This window comes from Gymnoscopelus microlampas (assembly GCF_963454915.1).
Source record: "Gymnoscopelus microlampas genome assembly, chromosome: 19".
Classification (NCBI taxonomy): domain Eukaryota; kingdom Metazoa; phylum Chordata; class Actinopteri; order Myctophiformes; family Myctophidae; genus Gymnoscopelus; species Gymnoscopelus microlampas.
In genome coordinates, this window is record NC_139956.1 from 14,381,437 (window position 1) to 14,404,864 (window position 23,428).

Sequence of the window (23,428 nt, forward strand, 5' to 3'; positions counted from 1 at the left end):
CATATCATTTTGGGGGTCCTTGACATGAAAAAGATTGAGCACCACTGATATAGAAACATAGGTTTTTCAGAAAACTGTTGAGATTTAGGAGACATGTAGAATCGGCTTCAGGTCTCAATGGGTTAAAGTCCTTTAACCACTTTAACCCTAGCCCACTGATGGGCCTTGGGGATATTATTGCACGTGGGCCCCCCAAAAATCGTCAAAACAATAGGGTGCAAATGATGATATAACAATTGATTATTAACATAAACATGCTCTGAAAATGCACACTGCCCACCCATCTGACCATTGCCCACAAGCGATCGACCCCAGTTTTCCCCAGTGACCCACTCACCTGACCACTTATGGCCGTGTTAAGTGGTCAGATGGGTGGGCCGCGAACGCTTTCGAGATTTTCAAGTGGGCCCTCGTCCAGAAAAGGTTGGGGACCACTGCTCTAGACTTAGTCAAACTGACCTGTGTGGGCTCTGTACCCTCTATACCTAATCTCTTCACCAAAAACAGCTGATCTACAAGCTCAGAACGTGTTGCGTACAATAGAACGTCTATTTTTTAGCTAATGTTCCCCTCAGAATATGGATGCTCAAAAAGGGAGCAGGCAAAGCTTCTTTGGGAAAGCACTCATTTTAGTGTTAAGCCCTCCGTTTCCTAACCCGCCATGTTGTGCAGGCTGTTCATGGCGCTTCTGCGGCTGCGTGAGTGTGTTTTCATACCTGGCCCCGGACACCTGCCGGGTGAACAGCATGGAGCCAAGCTGAGTCACTGCCTTGTCATTCTCAGCCTGGAGGCCGTCCAGAGACACGGCTGGAGGAGGACACACACACACACACACACACACACACACGCACGCACACACGCACACACACACACACACACAGTATTTAAGACGATGACTTTGTATATGTATTTTCAAGCCTGAAGAAGAGCATGCCTGCTCAAAATGTCACTACTGGTGTTTAATTCCCATCTGCAAAGGGTAGCTACAAGTGTGCAGACTTTCATTTGCTGTTTTCAGCATTGCAAGAAGACGCCTGGAGGCTCTTTTGTCATTGTTGTAGACATTAGTACAACTGTAAGCAGAAACAAAAAAAAAAGTGACATCATGCACTCTCAGAATGTGCTTGGCTTTGTGATGACAATACACAAAGCCAAGCATTACAGTAGGGAGAGGATATTTAACCCTCGGGACATTGGGAGGACGTTTACTGTACAATGTAGTGACCAGTAATCCAGTGTTTCCAGCTCACCCAGTGAAATGGGATTATGTGGGGTGTGCAGCAGTCTCTCCCCGTGGGCCTCAGCCAGAGTCTTCAGCTCCTGAGCCAGGAGGGAGTACATCTCCTTCAGACCGGGTAGATGTGGGGAAGAGGCGTAGGGAGACAGACACAGACACACACGCAAGAAAAGTACTATTAATAGCAGCACCAATGCTCCCCTTCTGCCCCCCCCCCACCCAACCACAAGCTTAATTTAGCAGCAGCATGCAGCTTCGGTTTATTGCTAATCCAGCAGAAATCTGCCCCGGAGCAGCTTGCCTCCTTCCTCAATCACCACTGTCCTCCGTTCTTCGCCGCCTCGCCCCCCCCTGCCTGCTCTCTTACACTCTCCCCCCCCTACCTACAAGCATCAGCACAGTAGCTCACCTGTCTAACGACAGAAATCTGGCCATGCATTCACTCCGTCTCTGGCTGTTGTCGGGATCATTATTGTAGTCTGCCTCTGGGATCAATTAACCAATTAAGACCTGAGGCCGATTCCACGAATGGCTTCTAAACCGGTAGTTCTCAAACTTTTTCGTAATTCAAAATTATTCAAAGGTTATTCGAAACACTTTCAAGATTAAAAACAAAAACAAATAGCAGATGTACAAGCTCACAGCCCGGCACTAAGTGACGCACCGTGAGCTTGTATATCTGGTTGTATATCTTGTATATCTGCTATCATCTAAAATGACAAAGATTCTTTCCCGGTTGAAATGGGTTAAGGAGGCATGGGGGAAGAAAGCAGGCTTTTAGCCTTAGATTTTAACATGCTGCTAAAGTGCTGACTGTGTGTCTGTGTGGTTCGGAGCCCCAGCAAAATGTACAGCACAAAGAGGTGTGTGTGTGTGTGTGTGGGGATGCTTTTCTCTAGGTACCAAGGCCTGCTGGACAGTTGCAGATATCAAGAGGAGGATGTTAACAGGATAGAGAGCAGTGCAGAAGGGAAAAAAACTGCAGCAGGAGCTGCACGATTAATCGATACAAATTTGAAATCTCAGCGATGACTACCTTCAGTTTCCAAGTTGCAAGTGCAAGTGTTTTTTTTTGTGCCGTTCTATCACAGCAAACTTTTTTTTTTCAAGAGCTTAAGTAGATAATTTATGTAGAGCACAACAATTCATGCTGTCACCACATTGTTCACAACAAGAGTACATAATGTGTTGATATAATGAAGCTGTTAACCCCAGTGTCAGAGTGCATGGTATTGGGTACTGTAGAGTAGCTAGCTGGTGGTTGGTTTTAAGTTCTTCGGTGTAGCAACATGCAATAAAAGACACATTCTCAGCAACTGTTGGGGAGCATTACATCTTGCCACAGCGTTGAACAGTGGTCGGCACTGTTCAACTGTCCTGTTTACTTGAAAACATACTTGACTTTGATGGCTTAAATACAAACAGTCCAACAATGATATCAAGAAAACTCACTAAATGGCCCATGTTCTTGAATAGAAATGGACAATATTTGTTCCTTGTGGTGTACACGGCAGATAATTTAGTGTGTGTGTGTGTGTGTGTGTGTGTGTGTGTGTGTGTGTGTGTGTGTGTGTGTATTTATGTGTGTAATGGTTAAACCCCATGCCTAACAGAGTATATAAATCATTCACTTAATGTTATCCGTATTCCATATTTTATAGATGCAGATGTTTTCTGATGTGATTACACTGGTATTGGCCTATGACCACAAAAGAGATGCACGTCAAGCATTGGCCATTAAGATGACAACTGGTGACGTCCGCATACAGCATCAGCTGTGAAAAAAAGGCATATCTGTGGCTTGAATTATTAAAAGCCATGGACTATGTAGGGGGGTTGGCGGCTATGGAAGTCTCTCAGTTCTGCAGACACTATGGCAAACCGGTTAAATTATGCATAATCTGGACCCGGCAAAAATCAATACGTCCTGACAGTATCAGGTTATGTGACAGGCCAGAGGAATTTCCATAGACCATTGGGGCCAGTGGTATTTCGGCTAATAGTATTTTGGGTATTGCATGCCAGCCTGTAGGGAGTGCCATTTTTAGATATCACTGGGTCACTTTATACCGAGTACAATATGTAATCGGACACTGCATGCTCAAGGCATTTACTAAGAAAGTCGTTACAACAGCAAAGTACGGTGGAGGTAATTTGGAGGGGGGGGGGTTATCAAAAGCATTTCAGCTGGAAATACTGTATATGTTGCAGCTGTGGTCTCACCAAATGTTTGAAAAGCAGAGTTTGTGTTTTTTCCAGCCTAGCAAAAGAGGTATTAATATTCTACATCAGGTCCAGGGTGTGTGGGATTGGTGCAGTGCATAACAGCATGACGAGGAGAATACTGCATTGTTAGCCAACTCTGCTTCTGAGAGGGATGCCACAGGGGGATGTTTTGGAATAAAAATAATGTCTCTCTCTCTTGCTATACCATGCATTCCCTTCTACTGAACACAAATGGCTCACACTCACTGGAGTTGGCATGTTGTCAGAACGCAGGCGAGAGTTTAAAACCTACATAGACTCTTGTGTGTGAGCTTTGCTTCAGGATAACTAAAACAGTAACTAAGAGTAACTAAACCAGCCAAAACGCCCAAGCAAATCTTGGTTGCCTAAAATTACAATTTTAAGTCCCTGAGAAGTCTTAATGGCCGTTTTCCTTTTTTATTATTTTTTAATGTTGCTTGTTTTTATTTTGCTATTGTAAAGGAAAACTGGTTCTTAATTAAATTACCAGATTAAATTAAAAAATAATGATGGTATATATATAAAGTTATATGCTTCCTGTCACAGTCAGTTTCCTGAAAAGCTTGTTTGCGCTTTTATCTCCAGTAGACTTGATTACTGTAAAGCACTTTCTGCTGGACTGACAAATCAGGTGTTACATAATCCCCAGCTTGTTGAGAATGCTGCAGCCACACTTTTAACTAAAACCAAAGTTTGAACACATCACTCCTGTTTCACTCCTGCTTCCCTTCACCGGCTCCCTCCAGTGAAGCGAAGAATGTATTTAAAAGTACTTGAATGTGCACAAAACAGATCCCTTACATCATAAGGTAAAGGTCACCTAGAATAAATTCTAAATCAGACTTTGTTGTGCCTTCACCATGGTCATTATGCCCTCTCTGGCATCCACTTGAATTAAGGTATGCTACAACAGTGTCTTCTTTTAAAAGCAGACTAAATACATACATCTTTTCACAAACCTGGTTCGGTTTAAATTATGAAGTTATCTATTTCATTTTACATTCTTACACCTCTAAACTTATTTTAAATATGCTCTTATTTTTTATGTTTTGTCATGTTTGGCCATTGCCATTGAACTCTTCTTAAACTTGTATTATATTTGAGTGTAGACTTGCTCGTTAGTAAAGACCAATGTAGGATTCATAAAAGGGTGTGTACAGCCTTGATTTGTGTGCATACACTAATAATAATATAAACAATGCATGGTTAACGTTCATTCGAATTTAAGAAATTAAGAAAACACTCTAGCCGAAAATAGCCAATACTGATCATATTTTCATATCTATTATGGCCAAATCTCATCGGAAACATATATTAAGAGTATATGAAATCCATTTAAAATGCTTGTAATTTTCAAATAGGTTACGTAATCTTATTTTAATGCAGTGCAGGAAAGTAGGTCAAATCAATTATGCGTGCATGCTGCCGTGTGTCGCTCCTTGAACACGCCCGTCTGGAGCACTCTACCGGTTCCCCATAAACCATAAAATGACATGTAATTGTCATATACTGTACTACTCTGTAGTCGTGGATGTCCAGCCATCAGTTGTGATTGAAACGTACTCTGCATTCTCAATGCTATCGCCTCCAATATTTGGGTTATTTTCTTCAGATCACAGTGGCGGCAGGCAGTAAACGAGGTAATAGGTTCTGTGCATTAACTCTTTAACTGCCAGAGTATTTACACATCTACCCCCCTTCCTTGCCAGAGAATAACATTGCAAAAATAGGTAAACTGTGAATTTTGTCTCTGTTTATTTTTTAACATTGAAGTGAATGGAGCAGAAAATCTTCGCATTGCGTTATCTCCTGCTTCATTTGTGATTAAAAAAAAAAGAAATTGGGGAAAAAAAAATATATATATATTTTTTTTTAATTTTAATTTTTTCAAAAATCTCGTCAATCTCGTCGACGGCTGGCTGAGCCATGCGGAGAAAAACGAGAAATCTCGTCAATGGCAGTCAAAGAGTTAATGTGGACCCAGGTTTCCAGAAGGTGGCATAAAAACATCCTGCTCCGGTTAGTTTCCCCATTCATTTGATTGGCTCTGCAATGGGTTTGAACGGGAAACACACATGGAATGTGTCATTTGTGTTCAAATCTGCTGCCGAGCCAATCAAACAAAGCTATGGGACACTGAACACGGAACAGGAAATGGGTACCGGTTTGCCACCTTCTATAAACCTGGGACTACAATTACTGTATGCACAGAGCCGATACGGTCTTACATCTGGCTCCAGTGTTACTATTGCCTTGGAGATTCACGTCCTGTCCAGGTGTTTAAATTGGATGTGATTTCTCATTGCTCCAGTTGGATTATTATATGCCGGTTTCACTGGAAACAATTTACAAGCAACATTCTTCCATCTTCTTCCAAATGAAAGTGCGCCCAAAATTTGCTCTTTTGTCGTGTCTGCTTCTGGCAGATCGCTGTGACAGGCCCGCAAATCACCTTTGTTGTTCATAGTTAATTGGTACATATTTTTTGCTTGCTAAAAGCAACTTTGGGTGCAATATCAAAATGTATAAAACAAAACATAAAAATAAACCACAGAACAGTCGGCTGTGACAAGCCTAATCATCAAAATGAGCAGATCAACAAGCTGACATGGCAAGCTTGTGGGCTCTATATACCCATGCTCTTTTTGGCAAATGATTCCTCAAGAGATGGATTATAAACTAAGACCAATCAATATATGAAGGAATATTATGTATAGTCTATCACCAATGAATAAAGGAAGGAATATATGGACAGTCTATCACCGACGAATATATAGATGAATATACAGTATGTACAGTCTATAAACAGTTATCCTAAGAAGCATATGTCAATGTTTGGCAGTGAATATCCTAATAGTCGGTATTTAAGAGTGCCAGATTCCTCGTCAAGAAGTCAATAGCGGACAGTGCAGGTCTTAAGTTCTCATATATCAGGCTTGGTTGTTGAGCCTGATGGCTGCAGACTGCAGTGGTACCACTATGGCTATAGTGCATACAGTATATGTGTACAGTAGATGGTCACCTTTCTCTCTGCCAGGAGTTTCTTGAAGCCACTGGCTCCTAGTGTGAGCAGGGTGATGAGGACATCAAGGGAAGGTGAAGCCGATGCTCGACCTGGACACAAGAGGTCAAAATACAAACCATTCACCTTTGCTCAGTGTTCAGTGTTCACGTAAGACAATCTGGGAAGTTGGCATTCACTTCAGAAATGCTGAATTCTTTCTGTGGCTCAAACTCATACTACAACCCTGAGAAAACCACATTTTATACGTTTTTGTCAATACATTTTTGGGTAGAAATTGATGATAAAAAGCCTGCTTTCACAGAAAAATTTGGAAAACAGCAATTCAACAATTCTGGCATGAAGAATTATCTTTGTGTAGTGAAGTTCTCATGGAAACAAAACTACTGCTAAATATAACCCAGCAGACAATCCAGAGACCCAGATAAACAAAAACAAACATTAGGAACAACCTTGGACTTCCCAACTCAAAATTACTCTGAAGAGTGTGTAGTCAAATGTTGCCACAGAGAGAGCCTACTTCCAATTTGTTTAACTCAAATCTTTGCAATAGGGTGTATTTGCAAAAACGTATATATCTTTTGTGAAGCTAGAGAGTTGCCTACCAAGTAAAATTGATAATTCAATGTTCATATTCAAATTCAATTATTTCTGATGTTGTACAAAATATAGAAGCTCTAACAGATATCTGCTGGTTCCAGGCTGCCAGGCTAATGGCCCTCATTAGTCTTCCCAGGACAAGCCAAAGGCTGTTTGTGCTTTACAAATTATGAAATAGTATGGCCACTAACCTGGGTACATCTTGCTTATCTCCTGTATGAAGGACTCATTAAAACCTGCTATTATGGCGCCACCCACTGGCACCATGAAGTTCTTGTCTAAGCTCTGTACAAAGGCATCGATTCTTCCAACACGAGCACCCTGTGTGAAGACAGTTCAATGAAATGATAGCCTACACAACAATACCCATGGCAACAATGAGTACATTACAACTATACTGTATGTCAGTGATTAATTGTCAAACAAAAATGTAAAATGATCGTAACAGAAAACATAAATGAAATGTTTAAAGACCGGGAACCCATTTGTGTCATTTTAAGATTTCTTTGGTCTATTAAAAAATAGCAAATATACAAGCTCATAGCGTGGCACTGAGTGCCGCGAGCTTGTAGAGCTTGTAAGAGCTTGTAGATCTACTATTTTTTTTTAAATCGTGATTTTTTTTTGCAAATCTTTACATATTTTTTCAAAGCGAAATGTTTTAACTGAAATTGAAACACTGATATAGACACATACGTTTTTTTTCTGAAAAAGCTTTTAGGATTTAGAAGACATTTGTAGAATCCCCAGAAGCAAATATTTGAGTTATAAATTTAATAAATTGTCAAAGTATAAAATGACGGTTGAAATCTAAAATGACAGATGCTTTTCCGGGTCATAATGGTTTAATAACAAATCATCTAAAATTGGTTTGGAAATGAATGCATTCAAGGGTCAAATTCAATCTTGGATTATGTGCAACAAGCTTTCACGTGTTCAATTAAATGACATTGGAGTGGGTTGCGTGTAAGGTATAAAATGTACGACAAAAAGGGCATTAGTAGTACCAACCTGCTGTATCAGGTGCATACATTTGGATGACATCACTCCATAGGCGTTGTTAACAATGTGGGGGATGTTGTAATTGGCACACATAGTGGCCAATTCCTCCACCCTGCATGACAAGACAAGAAGAGAATGGGACTTACAGTACCTACTTAGACATGATTATGATCCCAACATAACCGTGGGCAAATTAAAGACACTGGGCTTTGTCTGAGATCACACTATAACACTCTGTAACACTTTGCTAGAGGAGCAGACACAAGTTCTTATATCCTTACGCTTAAAGCTGCAATATGTAAGTTGTTGACCTGAATCTCCCACGTGGGAGACAAACATTTACCTCTCATCCAAGAGGGAATCTTTCAGGAGGCCAAAGGGGGAGGTAAACTCACTTCTCCCATATAAAGGTGATGGCATTCACATTAACTACACCCCCCCCTTTCCTACTCTGTACATAATAGTGTTTTATATTTGTTGATGATATTGTATTTTGATTTTATTTTATATGCTATGTTGATAAATTGAATACATAGGACCACAATGGAAACAAGTCCCCATGACCTTTTTTGTGTTATCCTTTTAAACAAAATGTATGACTCTACCTCGCACTGTTTGCATTTCTGTCTAATAAAGTATTCAATCAATCAATCAATCCTCACTTGGCATGGGGAGATATTGCGCTCATAAGCTTCAGACAGCACTATTTGTCAACCAGATGGTAGTCTCGCGTAGCCAGACCCCACAGAAAATGAAAAACAGCGACCTCTGCTGTTTGTGATCATTGTCTGTGGGGTCTGGCCGGAGGCAAATGGAAGCCTAGTGCGCAGGGAAACACCGGTTTCATGTCTGCCTATAGCGCATCACTTCCGGTTGGTGCGACCATGTTTTCATTCCCACTGACAATATTTCTACACGGAACACTAACACCACTTCTCCCAGAGAACATGGATGGTTTTGGTTATAAGCCCACTTGTTTCTATGATGAAAGAGTAATTTAAAATGTGAATATCTTTCCGTGGTTTTGTCCGCTCCGAGGACGCTATTGTTAAATTAGTTTCGGCTAGTTTCGAGGGGGGGAGGGTGGATCATGGTGGATGGACACGTGAATCCCGCCCACTACATTTGATTGGGTAAAGCGCGGCCCACTTCCTGATCTGAAGGCACGCCCACTTTTAGCCAATGCGCACTGGTTAGGACGAACTGCTCCGACAGATTCCACCGCAGGTCGGAATCTGTTCTTGAGAGATTAACCAGATGGTGTCCCACCCGACACCAGGGTCTGCATTTCTCAACTGCGTGTTATTGTGGGATCGCTTCATTTATTATTATTACTAGAAGCTCGCCCCCGCTACGCGGGGGCGAGCGTCTAGCCCGCGGCCACGCCCACGTTGCGCCCGCGGCCACTTGGCAACTCATATAAGTGGCGTAGCGTCATGAGGGTCAGTGGGGCCGTGGCTCGGTCAGTGAAGACCCTGTAGTGCGGATGATATGTGGCATAGAGGGGCAGATTGTAAATCCCCAGAGGAAACATCCGTGGGCTACCATTGGTTCAGCGATGTGTGCGGTCGCCCTGCGGCCCCTCCTCCTCCACCAATGTGCAGTATTGAAAGCCCTGACGTCACAACAATTGGAGCGATGGGCACTGCACTGTGGTTGGTTAGGGTACACCTAGGGCCCAGGTAGAACCCAGTTAAAGCCTGCATGGGCAAACCCAGTTAGGACCCGCCTTGGTCCCACATAAACATGGCTAGTTGGGGCCCACCTAAGGGCCAGGTAGAAGCTACTTATAGCCTGCATGGGCATCGCAGTTGGGACTGAAGTGGATGCCGCTGACATTGCTGACATGGGGTCCATATGGTTTAGCCCACCTTGAAACCATATGGGAACTACGCTGGCATGCTGGCTGTAATGCAAACGCTGCATCATACCTGCAGTGTGTAGTTTGATGTTGTGTGTGTAGCAGATATACCTGCAGTGTGTAGATCAATGTCCATATGAAAGTCAATGCCCAGCAGTGTTTTTTTTCCCCAGCAGAGTTTCTAGTGTCTCTGTGTCTCTCTGGAAGAGGTTGCACATGAACTCTGCAGCCGCACTGAGGCGCTCCAACACAAACACTCTGACATTAAGCTGCTTCACACAACAAACATCAGCACCACGCTGCTGTTTGTCCAAAAGACACAATATCTCCTCTCCCACCGACGTCATGTGTTCATTTATCGACAGCCGTACAGACTCCTTTTGACACATTTTACCTCGTTTATCCAGCTCTCACTGACTCTCCACATCGGGCTGTTATTTTGCTGCGATCAAGTCAACGATGTGAGAGATTAGCTATCACAGACGGACGGACAGGGGGTGAAACATAGTCTTGCGCCATGCCTTTGGGCCTGGCGGAGACAATAAAAAAACGAAAGTAAAGGAAATGGCCATTTCTGCAACAGAAGTAGTCAACAAACTATACTATGAAAACATGGGCCACATTGGCAAAGAATGTAAGAAAGAGGCAATCATGTAGAAAATAGCCGATCTACAAGCTTACAAAGCCTCTCAACGTGAGGCGTTTCGAGCTTGTAGATCGGCTATTTTCACAATATTTACTTGTGGAACGGAGTCAAACAGAATGGGGGGGTCCCAGATCAAGTACGTGTATTGGGGGGGGGGGGGGGGGGGGGGGGCGGCGTGAAAGGGTTGATAAGCACTGCTCTAATCGGAGCGAAATTATCTGAAATTACTACATGACCATAATGCAGCCTAACATGCGTTGCACGGGGCGGTCCTGCCATTACGTTAGTTACTGTAGTTGCTGTGGAGCTACATAGTTCTCCAGAAGACACACACAAACATACACCATCTACAATGGACGAACTGAGCAGCAATATTGACATTCACCACACGAACGTGCATTGTTGACAAAGTGATTGCACAGCCGCTGCAGGCATGACAACCACGTTAGCGTTAGCGACATGGCAGCTATCACAGCGCCCTGTCCGTCGTGCTGCAACTGCCTGTGATGGCTACAGCAGTAACAGCAAGCTGTCTGCGATGCCATTGTCTGGAGACTGCTCTTAGCGTGACACGACCAATGAGAGTGAGCGCTGTAGTTGTTGCTAAGATACGGTGGCGTCTCTGCCCCATAGCTTGTAGATCTCTCACACATGATTGGCGTAGGCTGCGTTGCCAGGTCTGACTTTGTGTCTAAGCAATGGTCGGCTTATTTTTGCGCGCCTTTGGGCTCGTTTGCATTGTGCGCACGGCAGCGCTTGTTTAGCGTACGTCAGCGCGACGTGGCAACGGACGTGGCAACGTGAAAGGTGATTGGCTGGTGAAAAGAAACACCCGGACGTGAATTTGGAATCGGCGAAGTGATTTGCATAAGTATTGGAGCATAATGCGTTTGCTATTAATTGTACATCCTGCAAGTACAGTGATGGGATGCGAAGCAGCTGGTTTTACAGGCAGAATATTGAGGAATTTTGGGGGAAAATGTGGAGTTAGTTGGGCCATGTGTCTGCTTGGCCATTGAGCACATACACTCGTGTACACTCCATGACTGTGGCCGCCAATTATGGTAGCAAGATTATTCCTCCTGTTTTTTGGGTAATTTCAATGGAGAGATGCCATTTAGTGACGTCATAATGCATAATGCCATTCTAGTGACGTCATAATACTGATGTTATTGTATCATGACCCTACTATAACACTACTAACACTATCAATACTCAATACCAGCAACATTCTTAGCAATCCCACACTGTTTCTTCAGGAACAGTACCTTCTAGTTTCTAAAGTTATAGCCAAAGGTATGCCTAGTCCGTTTACATTATGTTGCTACCTAGCTAGCCCACTAACTACATTTTGTAATAGGTGATAATCTATTCCATCTAGCAATTCGGATTGGCTGGCTTGCTGACACGTGTAGCCTTCAGGCTCATGGGGCACGCCTCAAGGCTTGGTGAGCGAGTGCCCATGCCAAGCAGCCGCTGGCCACCTCATAAATAGTCAACACAAACAGCATACAGGCCCTCCCAACCAGTGCAGATGTGCTAGGTATATTGCATTAACATACTTTACCACACAGATTGGTTAAAATATAGTTTTATTGCTTACATCATTTATAAGTTTCGGATTGCAGGCATTGAATGTTTTCAAGGAAAACGTGCATAATAAAATGTATGTGTAAAGCCTATAATTACCTGTCAGGGACACGTGGAGCAAAACAGGACGTTGTAGAGTGGACACACAGGATGTTCTCTGCACCAAGCTCCTCAATTTTGCGCTCGACTGCCTCCAAGTCTGTCCGCAACTCGTCACCTTCTAGAGTGTTCTCCACCACCACTGGCTCAAACCCTAACAAGGGTGGAGACAATACGGTAAGAAATTAGCTAGATATGATGGCTGTTTGTTGCTTGCAAAAGAATGTGTTTGTGTAATAACTAAAGTACTGTAGGTGTAAATTACTCTAAGCAAAAACTGTCTAGCAACATAACTGACTCGAGTTGTGAATTATGGTGGAATTTACACTGTACTGTATTTAATGAACTAGTCTGTATCCAAAGATGAATAGAACATGTTACTGGCCACATAATACATTTCCACATATTATGTGGAGATACAATATATGACCCATGTATCTGTCTAGGACATGATATCTACATTCACCTTTCTCTGACCAGGGTTGATTATTGCAAAGCTACACCAGAAAAGAAAGGCTAATGGCAGGCACACACTGCACAAAATGTCAGATCACTGTGCGATTCACACTACACAACTTTATGTCTTGTAAATCGGTTGACTACACCACACTATATTGATCTTTCACCAGGTCATCTAGAATAAGGATAAGGATAATTCCTTTTAACAGGTCGTTCATGAAAGTCCTTGCGGTCTTGTTTCCAATGAGAACCTGTGAGCAATTAGGGGTTAAGAGTCTTGCTCAGGGACGAATTTCATTTCATCGACACATATGCTGGCCTGGCCAGGAATCGAACCTGGGGCAACCAGGGCCGCTGGCTCCCTAGGCGGGCTCACTAACCACTCAGCTATGGCCGCCCCTAAATCTCTGGCAAGTCTGGTCATAAAAACAGGACATTACGTGATGAGATACGTGACACTATTGTTGCCCGGAAAATGGCAGTATAAAATGTATAAAATTACATCCTGAACATTACTGTAGAGGTCAGATTGTAATCACTGATATTTTCATTCGTTCCTGTACTCTGTCTGCTGTACACGCCAAAGAAAGAATGCAGCATTATTCTAGCCTGTGAGTTTCTGTACAATAAGCTACTGCGCAGGATGTGATAATTGAAAAAAAAAACGAAAACAAAGTTATTGTAGGGTCATGGCTACACCATTCCGTGGTACAGATTCAAAATAGTTTTAACTTTTTAGCTTAACTATATTTAACAGTGCAATTGTTGCTTTACAAACATTTATCATAGCTGGATTTCACTGGGATCAATCAAGCTATCTATCTATTTACGTATCCATCTTGTCTGTATATCTGTCTGTCTGTCTGTCTGCCAAAAAAAAAACTTCACGTCTTTGAAGAGTTCACACATAGCGATCAAAACCTTAGGGAGCGAACGCCTATTTGCCTAGGAAAACCAGTGGTAGACATATAATGCTTTTCAACACTTGTAAAACACTTGTGAACTTGACACATCGGTGCTGCCATGAGGAAAACACAGTTGGACCGTTTGTGCTCTCACCTGCAGTGATCATGGCTTTGAAGCATGACTTCTGGTCGATGCGGGGCCAGATGATGTAGCGAGCCTTGGGCCTCTGGTGGCGAAGAGTCAGGAAACACAGGGTCAAGCTCATCCCGGTCGCCATGGGAACCACAAAGCAACTAGCCACACTTCGTACACCTGTTATAAATAAAAAACAAAAACAAACACATTTTCATTCGCACCTGAGATTTTAACCCATTAAGACCTGGAACTGTGTAATTTTTAGATTTGAGCTAAAAAACATTATTTTACACTTTGGGCTATTCAAAAATAGCAGATGTACAAGCTCGTAGCGCGGCACCGAGTGCCGCGCTACGAGCTTGTACATCTGCTATTTTTGAAAAATCGTGAAAATGTGTGCAAATCTTTGAATATATATATATTTTTAAAGCGAACATTTTTAACTCAAATCTTTGCTTCTGGGGGGTCCCTGGAACAACATCTTTTGATGGGGGTCCACGGCCAAATACATATCATTTTGGTGGTCCTTGACATGAAAAAGATTGAGCACCACTGATATAGAAACATACGTTTTTCAGAATACTGTTGGGATTTAGGAGACATGTAGAGTCGGCTTCAGGGCTCAATGGGTTAAATTTGAATGAAGAGCTCTATTTTCCTTGAAAGTAGGACAACATCTTGCTCAAATAACTAGGAAAACATTTACACGGTGATTTCAACAGCTTTTCAACATTCTAGAAAAGACAGGATGCTTTAATTGGACTGACAATGTTTGGTTGTCATTGACTACGTCAGTTCCAACACTGATATGCTGTGTACACACCTGACAGTTTTAGAATGTCCAAAACAACCGAGTTGGTCAACTTATTAAGCAGGCTGGATCCTGCTGCTTTGGGCTGAACTGCAGCAATGTCTCCCGATCGACCTATGCCATGGATCAACCTGCGTTGCAATGCACAGGTCCTTATTAGAGCCATCAAATGTTAAAATGTGAACAGGAATTAACTACCTTTAGCTGTACACTAAAAAACAAACATAATATACAGTAGTATTGATCAGATATCAGAATACAAACTAAAGCCTAACTTGTACTTGACCGTGTCACTGTACAAGAATAAATGTTTTTCAACTGAAAGACAGTTAATCTGCTCAAGCGACAAAGTATAACCCATCTCCCAGACTCTACTAACCACAGTCAGTGGTGTAAGTAACTAAGTACATTTACTCAAATACTGTACTTAAGTACAATTTTGAGGTACCCCACTACAATTATTTGAAAACTTTAGTTACTAGTTACTTTGTAGATTTTGATTTTTATTACAAAACATACATTCCACTTCAGCCCTATATACATTTCGTCCATTTGAAAATAGCCGATCTACAAGCTCACAATGCGTCGCATCGCGACGCATTGTGAGCTTGTAGATCTGCTATTTTCAAAAGATTTTTAAACATTTGAAAACTTGTGAAATGGGACATTCTGCAAAATGAGTACTTTCTACTTTTGGTACTTTAAGTACATTTTGATACCAATACTTTTGTACTCTTACTTACTCAAATACATTTTGAATTCCGGACTTTTACTTGTAACAGAGTATTTCTACATTGCAGTATTGATACTTTTACTTAAGTAAAACATTTTAGTACTTTTTCCACCTTAGGTCAAACGACGAACCTATAATGTCGTCTAGCCACCAGGCTGGATGCCACTCTGCCTTCCCTCTCTCCTACGCCACAGTTTCCAAGGAAATTATTGCTGTCCATCACAGCCAGCTCATTCAAGAAAAGTTCTATGGTGCTCTCGTTCCACCCTTCCTCTGGACACTTGCCCTGGATGGAACAGAAAGCAAATAGTCGAGGCATTTATCTATTAAGCCTATGGTCTGCTACGATCAAATTGAGGCCAAATGCTGATTTCTAGTTCAAGAGAGGGAGATGGCTGCTTCTGGGATAAATATGACACGACGTGTTTCATAAAGAGGTTTTCAATAGAATTGAAAAGGATCACAGCACTCTTTGATTTCAAAATAAAATGTATTGATCAATCTGGCAGAGTTCATTTTAAAGTCAGAAATGACGACACATTATGGCCACATCATGATCTCTTGGGAAATTTTACTGACGTAAAAAAACATGTCTTTGTTGTATCATTTTCTTATTGATTTTACCTGTTCAAATAAGTGCCTGAACAGCTGCTCATGGCTGCGACGTGCCTGACACCCTTGTCGGATGTAGGATGGTGAGACTATCTTCTCACACAGGGTGAAGTTGTCAGCGTTCATCTCTGCTTAGGCTGTCAATGACATAACATGTTATAATGACTAGACATCATGCTATGACTCATGGATCAGACAGGGGCGCAACAGTTAATCGAAACAAAATATCGATAATTGATCAAAGAGTAATCAATCGCTTAAAATTACACTTCTTGATTATACGATTGATCGAAAAAGTAATCGATAGAATAATCGTTATGAAAATAATGGATATTTGCAGCCCCAGACCAGACAATTGGACAGCTGTGTGGTTATGATGTAATCGTGTTTTTTGTTTTGTTTTAATCCACTGAAGGTTTCTAGAAACATATAGCTAGTTACCATTGGCCATAGCTCACTAGAATACTACCAACAATAAGGAATATGCCTATATTCTGTCTGCCATCTCTTAGCTCTTTGGTTAATGTTTAAGTCTTATACTTAAATGGAATGTTACAGCATTTTTTGATTGGATACTTTATACTACTACTGTAACAGTTTACCAAAAAAAAGGCACGGTGCCACAGATTTATACAAAAGAATGCTAAAAGGATAACCCAATAAGCCCAGGGCTTGTTTCCATTAAGGTCCTGTGTATTCAATTCATTGAGACATTTAAAGACAAACTAATTAGTATACACGCTACAGCATATTCTTAATCCTTTGTTTTGCTGGAAATACATTTATTTATAGATAGATAACGTGCTAAAGATTTTTTTTTAAATTAAGTAATGAGGTTTAGCAATTGATACTTTTATGGGGACCCCCTGGAACCCCCTCAAGGACCCCTGGTGGCCCCCAGGTTGAGAAAAAGTAGTGTGTGTGTGTGTGTGTGTGTGTGTGTGTGTGTGTGTGTGTGTGTGTGTGTGTGTGTGTGTGTGTACCCATGACAGTGTCAGTGTGGGTCCATAGAGTGGGTCAGCTTTATAACCTGCTAGCAACCAAGCTACCATGCTAAACTTCTGGTTCCATAACTCACAGAAGCCAGCTTAAATGAGTCTAAAGAAGCGTGTGTGTCTGCCCTGACCAGTGTCATCATGGTGTTAGTCTTACCTTTACCACTCTCCTACAACGACACCGTTTGCATTACTCTGTCAAGGTAACGTAAAGGATTGACTGCATGTAAACAACGGGCACATTGGGGAGCTGTACCTAGAACAAACACACCAAGGATTCGTCAGTGACGTCACAGCTTCATCTAACGGCGGAAGTGTTTCAGACTCAGCCTGGCCAGCTTTGGGTGCACCGTTGTCGCATATTATAGGGTTGTTGCTGTTGTCGCACATATTGATCATTTCACTCGAAAGAAACATTTAACTTGAAATTAAAATGTTCACATGTATAATTTTTAACTAGCGAAACGTGTAGAAATGGTCACGCATTACATTAGCACAGCGGACATACCGGGTAACAACAACGCACACTTACATGCGGACACAACCACAGGGTGGAGCTGTTGACTAACCAATCATAGCTAGATGCCAACAAGAGATCAACACATCTAATGGCATTGTAGATGAACAACAACATGGTATAATCAACTCAGCTGCGGTTACCTGGTAGTACTTTGAACAGCTGCCTATCAATCAAATGAAATATTATTATTCAGTTATTAGTTATGTGGCCATAAGTGTGATAATACACAAATCACTTCACCTCCCTGGACTCCACTGATAAAGCTCTCAACTTAAAGGTTTAGTTCAGCCACTCTGGTACATGGGGGTGTTCCTCCATGACTGTCACTGGAGGCTGAAGTCTTCCCTGCTGTCCCTGCTGCAGGGCCTCTCTGTTGCATGTGCATATCCCCTGGCTGCTGTCTCCGCTCCCCTATCAGGGGCGTCATTTGGGGTCTCACTGAAGACAATTGCTACCTTTATAAGTGTTCGTATTCAACCTCAAATTCAGTTATTTGCATATCCCAACCTGCAACTCTGAACATTTTTTGCAGATTTTAATCTGATTTAAGATCAACGCTGAGTGCATCTCAAACCATGCCTTGTCTTCATGTGACATATGACTTTTAAGTAGTAACTTATTTTTGCTTCCCCCTATTTTTTCTGAAATGACACCTCTGCCCCCTATGTAACTCCACAGGGCCAGCCTGCTGCAGACACACCTTTCCATCATCGGCCCGTCATGTCTCCAGGGAGTGGTTTCATCCTGGTGGGCTGGCCGACATTCACCTCAGCCAGAGCTGATGGCCGTGCACTTATTATCAGTGGTGGAAAATAACTAAGTGCATTTACTCAAGTACTGTACTTAAGTACACATTTGAAGAATGTGTACTTTACTGTGTTTCCAATTTTCAATACTTTTATTTCTACTATATTGTACTTTTTACTCCACCACAATTATTTTAAGTTACTAGTTACTTTGTAGATTTGGATTATTATTAAATAACAGACATTAACCACTTCAGCCCTATACACGTGTGTGTGTGTGTGTGTGTGTGTGTGTGTGTGTGTGTGTGTGTGTGTGTGTGTGTGTGTGTGTGTGTGTGTGTGTGTGCATATTTTTTTCATGCTTTTGTGATTTATAAGATTTTAAAACTGTTAAAACTCTTATTTTGTAAAATAGTTTGCCTTTAAATAAATAAATAGTGGTTTAAGATTCATTGAAGAGAGTTAACATCTAAAATAAAACATGTAATGTTTTCCATGATCCATCATCTGTGGTGATCATTCGTGTTCTGTGTCACTGTTCTCCTCTGCTGCTCTGAACGGGCTATGAGATGGAAGTGAGGCTCTGGAGCATGTCCTCCAGGTGAGCTGTGTAAAACATTACATATACATTTTCAACTGTCCAAAGCAACGCAATCGAAAAGGTTATACAGTAGCTGAAGGTCAAGGTGCTGCATGTTCCCAAATGCTCCTATTTACATATGTTCTAAGCCTTCAAAGACACGGAAAACATGAATTAATACATGAGATGAGATACACTTTATTTAAAAAAAAGCAAAAGCAAAAAGACAATACAAAAAACAACAACAATACAACTAACACTACAAGACAAGAAAACTGAGCAAAGGAGAGGGTTCTCACACTTTGTATAGACTGATAGCTGTTGGCAAAAAGGAGAGTCTGTACCGCTCCTATTTGATCTTAGGTGGAATGAGCCTCTGGCTGAAGGTCCTCATCCTCTTCCGAAGCTCATCACAGAGTGGATGGGAGGGGTTTTCCAAGATAGAGTTGAGTTTGTCCCTCGTACTCCCCTCTACAACTACTGTACCTCTGGCCTTTCCAACTCTAGGCCAACAACGGAGTTGGGCCTACTTTACGATCTTATTGAACTAGTGCAGCTCCCAGGCTTTGATATAGAAGGACATATCGAAGTACCTCAGATGCTGGCCCATCTGAAACAGGATGACCAGTATGATCAGTCTAGAGGACAACGGGAGATCAGCCAGATACCTGTCAAAACCAGAAATTACAGCTATGACAAAGAGAATAGTAGTAGTAGTAGTATACTACCACATGCTGCAGGGCTGAACAAGAAAAATGGGAACGTGAAATGTATTCAGTTGTTGAACAAAGTCTTTCATGTTTGGCATTTATTTAAATGCGCTTGTTACAGGTCACTGTGTACACACAACTATACAAGAGATTGCAAAACATGAGACCCCGCAAAAAGAGCATTCCAGATAGGAGACATTCAAAGAAGCACTGTCTTGAGCAGAGGTGACCATAGCTAAATGGGTAGAGAGGCCTTCTGGGAAACAGATGGTCCCTGGTTTGCGCCCCAGTCTATGTGTCTAAGTGCCCCTGACACTTGCCCTAACTGCTCCCTGGGCGTTGCCCCCATAGCGCCCACTGCTCCTAATTTACAGCTATGATGGGTTACATGCAGAGGACAAATTTAATGTATGTGCAAATGTACAGTGACACTATCCCCAAAGGAGTGGTCCATCAGGCCAAATCTAAACCATAAATCTGTCCCTCAGCAACTGGATTTGAAGTTCAGTTCAGTTTTTATTTATTTATAGTGCAACATCACCCCAAGGGGTCTCTGTACACTTCACAACAAGTCATACAACAAAACACACTAGCAAAGAATACACAGTAAAATGTGCCAGCACGTATGGTCAAACAATCACCATGCATGCGGCAGTGCACAGCTGAAAAATGTACAGATCAGCAAAAAGTAAAGTTTTACAACACAGTGAAAAGCACCCATTGATTCCTGTTCGCTTAGCAAGGGCGGACACAAGAAAATTGCAGATGCATATCCTTGTTTCAAGGACGTTGGACATGTAAATCATTATTGAATGGGCATAATTAAAAACACGCTACCAACAATATGATACCAATTTCCTCCTAAGTGATGCATTCAAATGGACATGTTTATTGTTATTGTTTCATGTACAGTAGTGTCGTGTCCTTTTATCATCTGATAGTTATCCTATCGTTTAATGTTTCTGTTTTTTCCAATGTTAATCGTTGGTCAGATTTGACGTGGTGCATTTGATATGAGTGTAAATGTAATGAATAGTTTCCTTAACCATGTTGTGTCGTGACGCTTCGTGTTCTACCATTACTGTTACCCTGTACGGCTGCTGCTCTGAAGAGGCTATCAGATGGGAGTGAGGCTATGGAGCATGCCTTCCAGGTGAGCTGCGTAAAACAGTGCTTCTCAAACATTTTCATGTCAAGGACCCCCAAATTGGTATGTATTCGGCCACGGACCCCCATCTAAAAAGTTGGACTGGCCTCCCAAGTACTGACACTGACACTGCCAAGGGAAGTCACGTAGCATTAGACCCTGTCTTGCTCTGTTCTGGGTTGAGTTGGTTAATGTGCAAATATTTAATAAAGCTGTTTCCTGCATCGTGAAGTCGTTTTTATGGCGCTTCTTTGGATCTCCAACCCACTGATCATTAGAGGATATGGAGTGATTTAATAGCACGAGTTACAGAGAAGAGCTTATCAGATCAGTGGTTCTCAAAGTGGGGTCCATCTCAGAGGCAAATATTGTACTTTTTACTCCACTACAATTATTTGAAAACTTTACTTACTAGTTACTTTGTAGATTTTGATTATTATTAAAAAAAACATAGATTAACCACTTCAGCCCTATATACATTTCGGCCATTTGAAAATAGCCGATCTACAAGCTCACAATGCCTTGCGATGCCACGCATTGTGAGCTTGTAGATCTGCTATTTTCAAAATACTTTTATACATTTTATACATTCAAAAACTTGTGAAATGGGAACTGGAACCTTGTTTCTAAGTAAATTAATGTAGTATTTTCCCCACCACTGTAAAGATTTCAGAGGCATAGTACAGCAAAGAACTTACTTGTGGGCACTGGGCAGGGGTAAAGGTTGCTTGCCAAGGCATGCCATGCCAGTGGGTGGTGGGTATTACCACATCATTTCTAGTAAAAGAACTTTGACTTCTCCCACCTGAGGTGTAATTAGCCTCTTCACTGAGATCATACAAATTGTAATGTACACGGCATTGAACATAACATAGGCTAAGAATAGCCCGATTTGAATAAATTAGTCCAATTAATTAAATGCAGATCAGCATGGCACAAACATGAAATTATACAGAACTTGGGCAAATAGCCTCCAGTTTATTGTGATATTTGTGTGCCTGCATATTGCTGTTTGTCAGATTTGTCAATTATTTTATCATGTGACAAAACTAAATTTAGCATATGCCTACTGTGGCATGATACAGTGTAGGCTGATAACCACTGGTCAGTGTGTAAAGTAACTAAGCAGATTTACTCAAGTACTGTACAAGTACAATTTTTAGGTATTTTTACTTTGCTGAAGTATTTTAAATTTTCAATACTTTTACTTCTACTCCACTAGGCCTACTACAACTCAAATATTGTACTTTTACTCCACTACAATGATTTGAAAACTATAGTAGTCTAATAGTTACTTTGTAGATTTCGATTATCATTACAAAACATAGGCTACATTACCCACTTCAGCCCCCTGGCATATCTTTTCAAACGGGGGTCCGCGGGCTAAATAAGTGTCAATTTGGGGGTCCTTGACATGAAAAAGTTTGAGAACCACTGGTCTAGCCTAGCCCTGAAACATGACTGTCTTGTGCAGACGATCGTGATGTAAACCATGGCTAAAAGTGAAGTCTAGCCTACCTGATCATCTCCTTTCCGATCCTCCCCGAGGCCGAGGTCCTTGTTGATGAGAGAGCAGAAAGATCAGCAATCTGATGGCATAGCAGGGCCTTAAATCAACAGCTATGCCAACATCTTGCCAACTTTTCTCACCCATTTTGAAAGCTTCCGGCCGGAGAATTATCCTTATTGTGCCACACTGCCACGATCTAGTCCACAGCGTCCTCCAGACATCATTTTCCTATAGGCAATGATGCATTCAATTCTAACTGATTCATAAGGGTTAAGACAACTTTATTTCCACCAAACATTTGGCCTTAAATTGGGAGACAGACAGGTCAAATTAATTAACTTTACATAATGATGATTGTTTGCTACGCGCGCGCAACTGTACACAAGCACACACGCGCGCGCAAGCATGCACGCACACACACACACACACACACACACACACACACACACACACACACACACACACACACATGGACGCACACAAATGATCAAACATACCTGATGAAAAGTGATTGTCAACATCTATAGAGATTATCCTTGTTGTTCCTCTCTTTCAGGGAGGCTAGCGCCAACTGTCATATGTAGCCTATAGGCCTATAGACGGATTTCCGCGCGACGTCATCACAGAGCAGAATGCGCAATCTGCGCATGCCTGGGGGTCAGTGGGGGAAAGGCGCGTTCGAAAATACAGCCCTGAGCGGCAGTGAGCGCACTGGCCAATACAAACTAATAGGCGAGTGTGCTCCGGTGCGTAATTTCCAAACGCACCCATAGGCATCCCCCCGCAGCTGCGCGGTCATATTCCTCTCATGTTTACTAACAGGAAACCTCCCTATGTGCCGGTTGGTCTAATAATCTGTAAAGAGATCAAACCCACTATAGGGTTATAGTTCTGCCTCCTCCGACCGACCCGCCCTCTGAGGGCGGTGGAATGAGTCCATGACTCACCTATATAGTCAGTGGTGGAAGTAGGCTAGTAGTAGTAGTAGCAGCTGGCTCATTTTGTACTTAAGTAAAAGTATCAATACTGCAATCAATGTAGAAATAAGTTGTATGGTTCAAAATGCTAGGCTTTGAGTAAAAGTACAAAAATATTGGTATCAAAAAATACTTAAAGTACAAAAGTAAAAGTACTCATTCATTATGCAGAATGTCCCATTTCACAAGTTTTCAAATGTATAAAATGTGTGAAAAAAAACTTTTAAAAATTGTTCCTCATTATGCTATATAGGGACCCCCGGAACCCCCTCAAGGACCACCA

At 41.9% G+C, this 23,428-nt stretch overlaps 2 protein-coding genes across 4 annotated transcripts in view; one reads left to right on the forward strand and one right to left on the reverse strand.

Annotated features, from left to right (window-relative positions):
* sepsecs (Sep (O-phosphoserine) tRNA:Sec (selenocysteine) tRNA synthase) overlaps positions 1-17,225 on the reverse strand; it is a 515,993-nt gene extending 498,768 nt beyond the window's left edge. For 2 of the 3 annotated variants that reach the window (XR_014599594.1, XM_084042201.1), the window contains exons 1-11: positions 17,113-17,225; positions 15,973-16,097; positions 15,480-15,634; positions 14,628-14,746; positions 13,823-13,981; positions 12,305-12,458; positions 8,118-8,220; positions 7,298-7,427; positions 6,507-6,598; positions 1,251-1,344; positions 717-807 (exon numbers count right to left, since the gene is read on the reverse strand). Coding sequence is in view for 2 of the 3 variants with exons in the window: in XM_084042201.1 (XP_083898327.1) it covers positions 717-807; positions 1,251-1,344; positions 6,507-6,598; positions 7,298-7,427; positions 8,118-8,220; positions 12,305-12,458; positions 13,823-13,981; positions 14,628-14,746; positions 15,480-15,634; positions 15,973-16,086 (1,211 nt within the window). In the remaining variant the exon portion in view is untranslated. The remainder of the gene's footprint in view (positions 1-716; positions 808-1,250; positions 1,345-6,506; positions 6,599-7,297; positions 7,428-8,117; positions 8,221-12,304; positions 12,459-13,822; positions 13,982-14,627; positions 14,747-15,479; positions 15,635-15,972; positions 16,098-17,112) is intronic. The other variant, XM_084042202.1, reaches the window with a different exon arrangement.
* LOC311034328 (uncharacterized protein) overlaps positions 1-23,428 on the forward strand; it is a 492,900-nt gene that overhangs the window by 313,827 nt on the left and 155,645 nt on the right. The gene's annotated exons all lie outside the window — the stretch shown is intronic.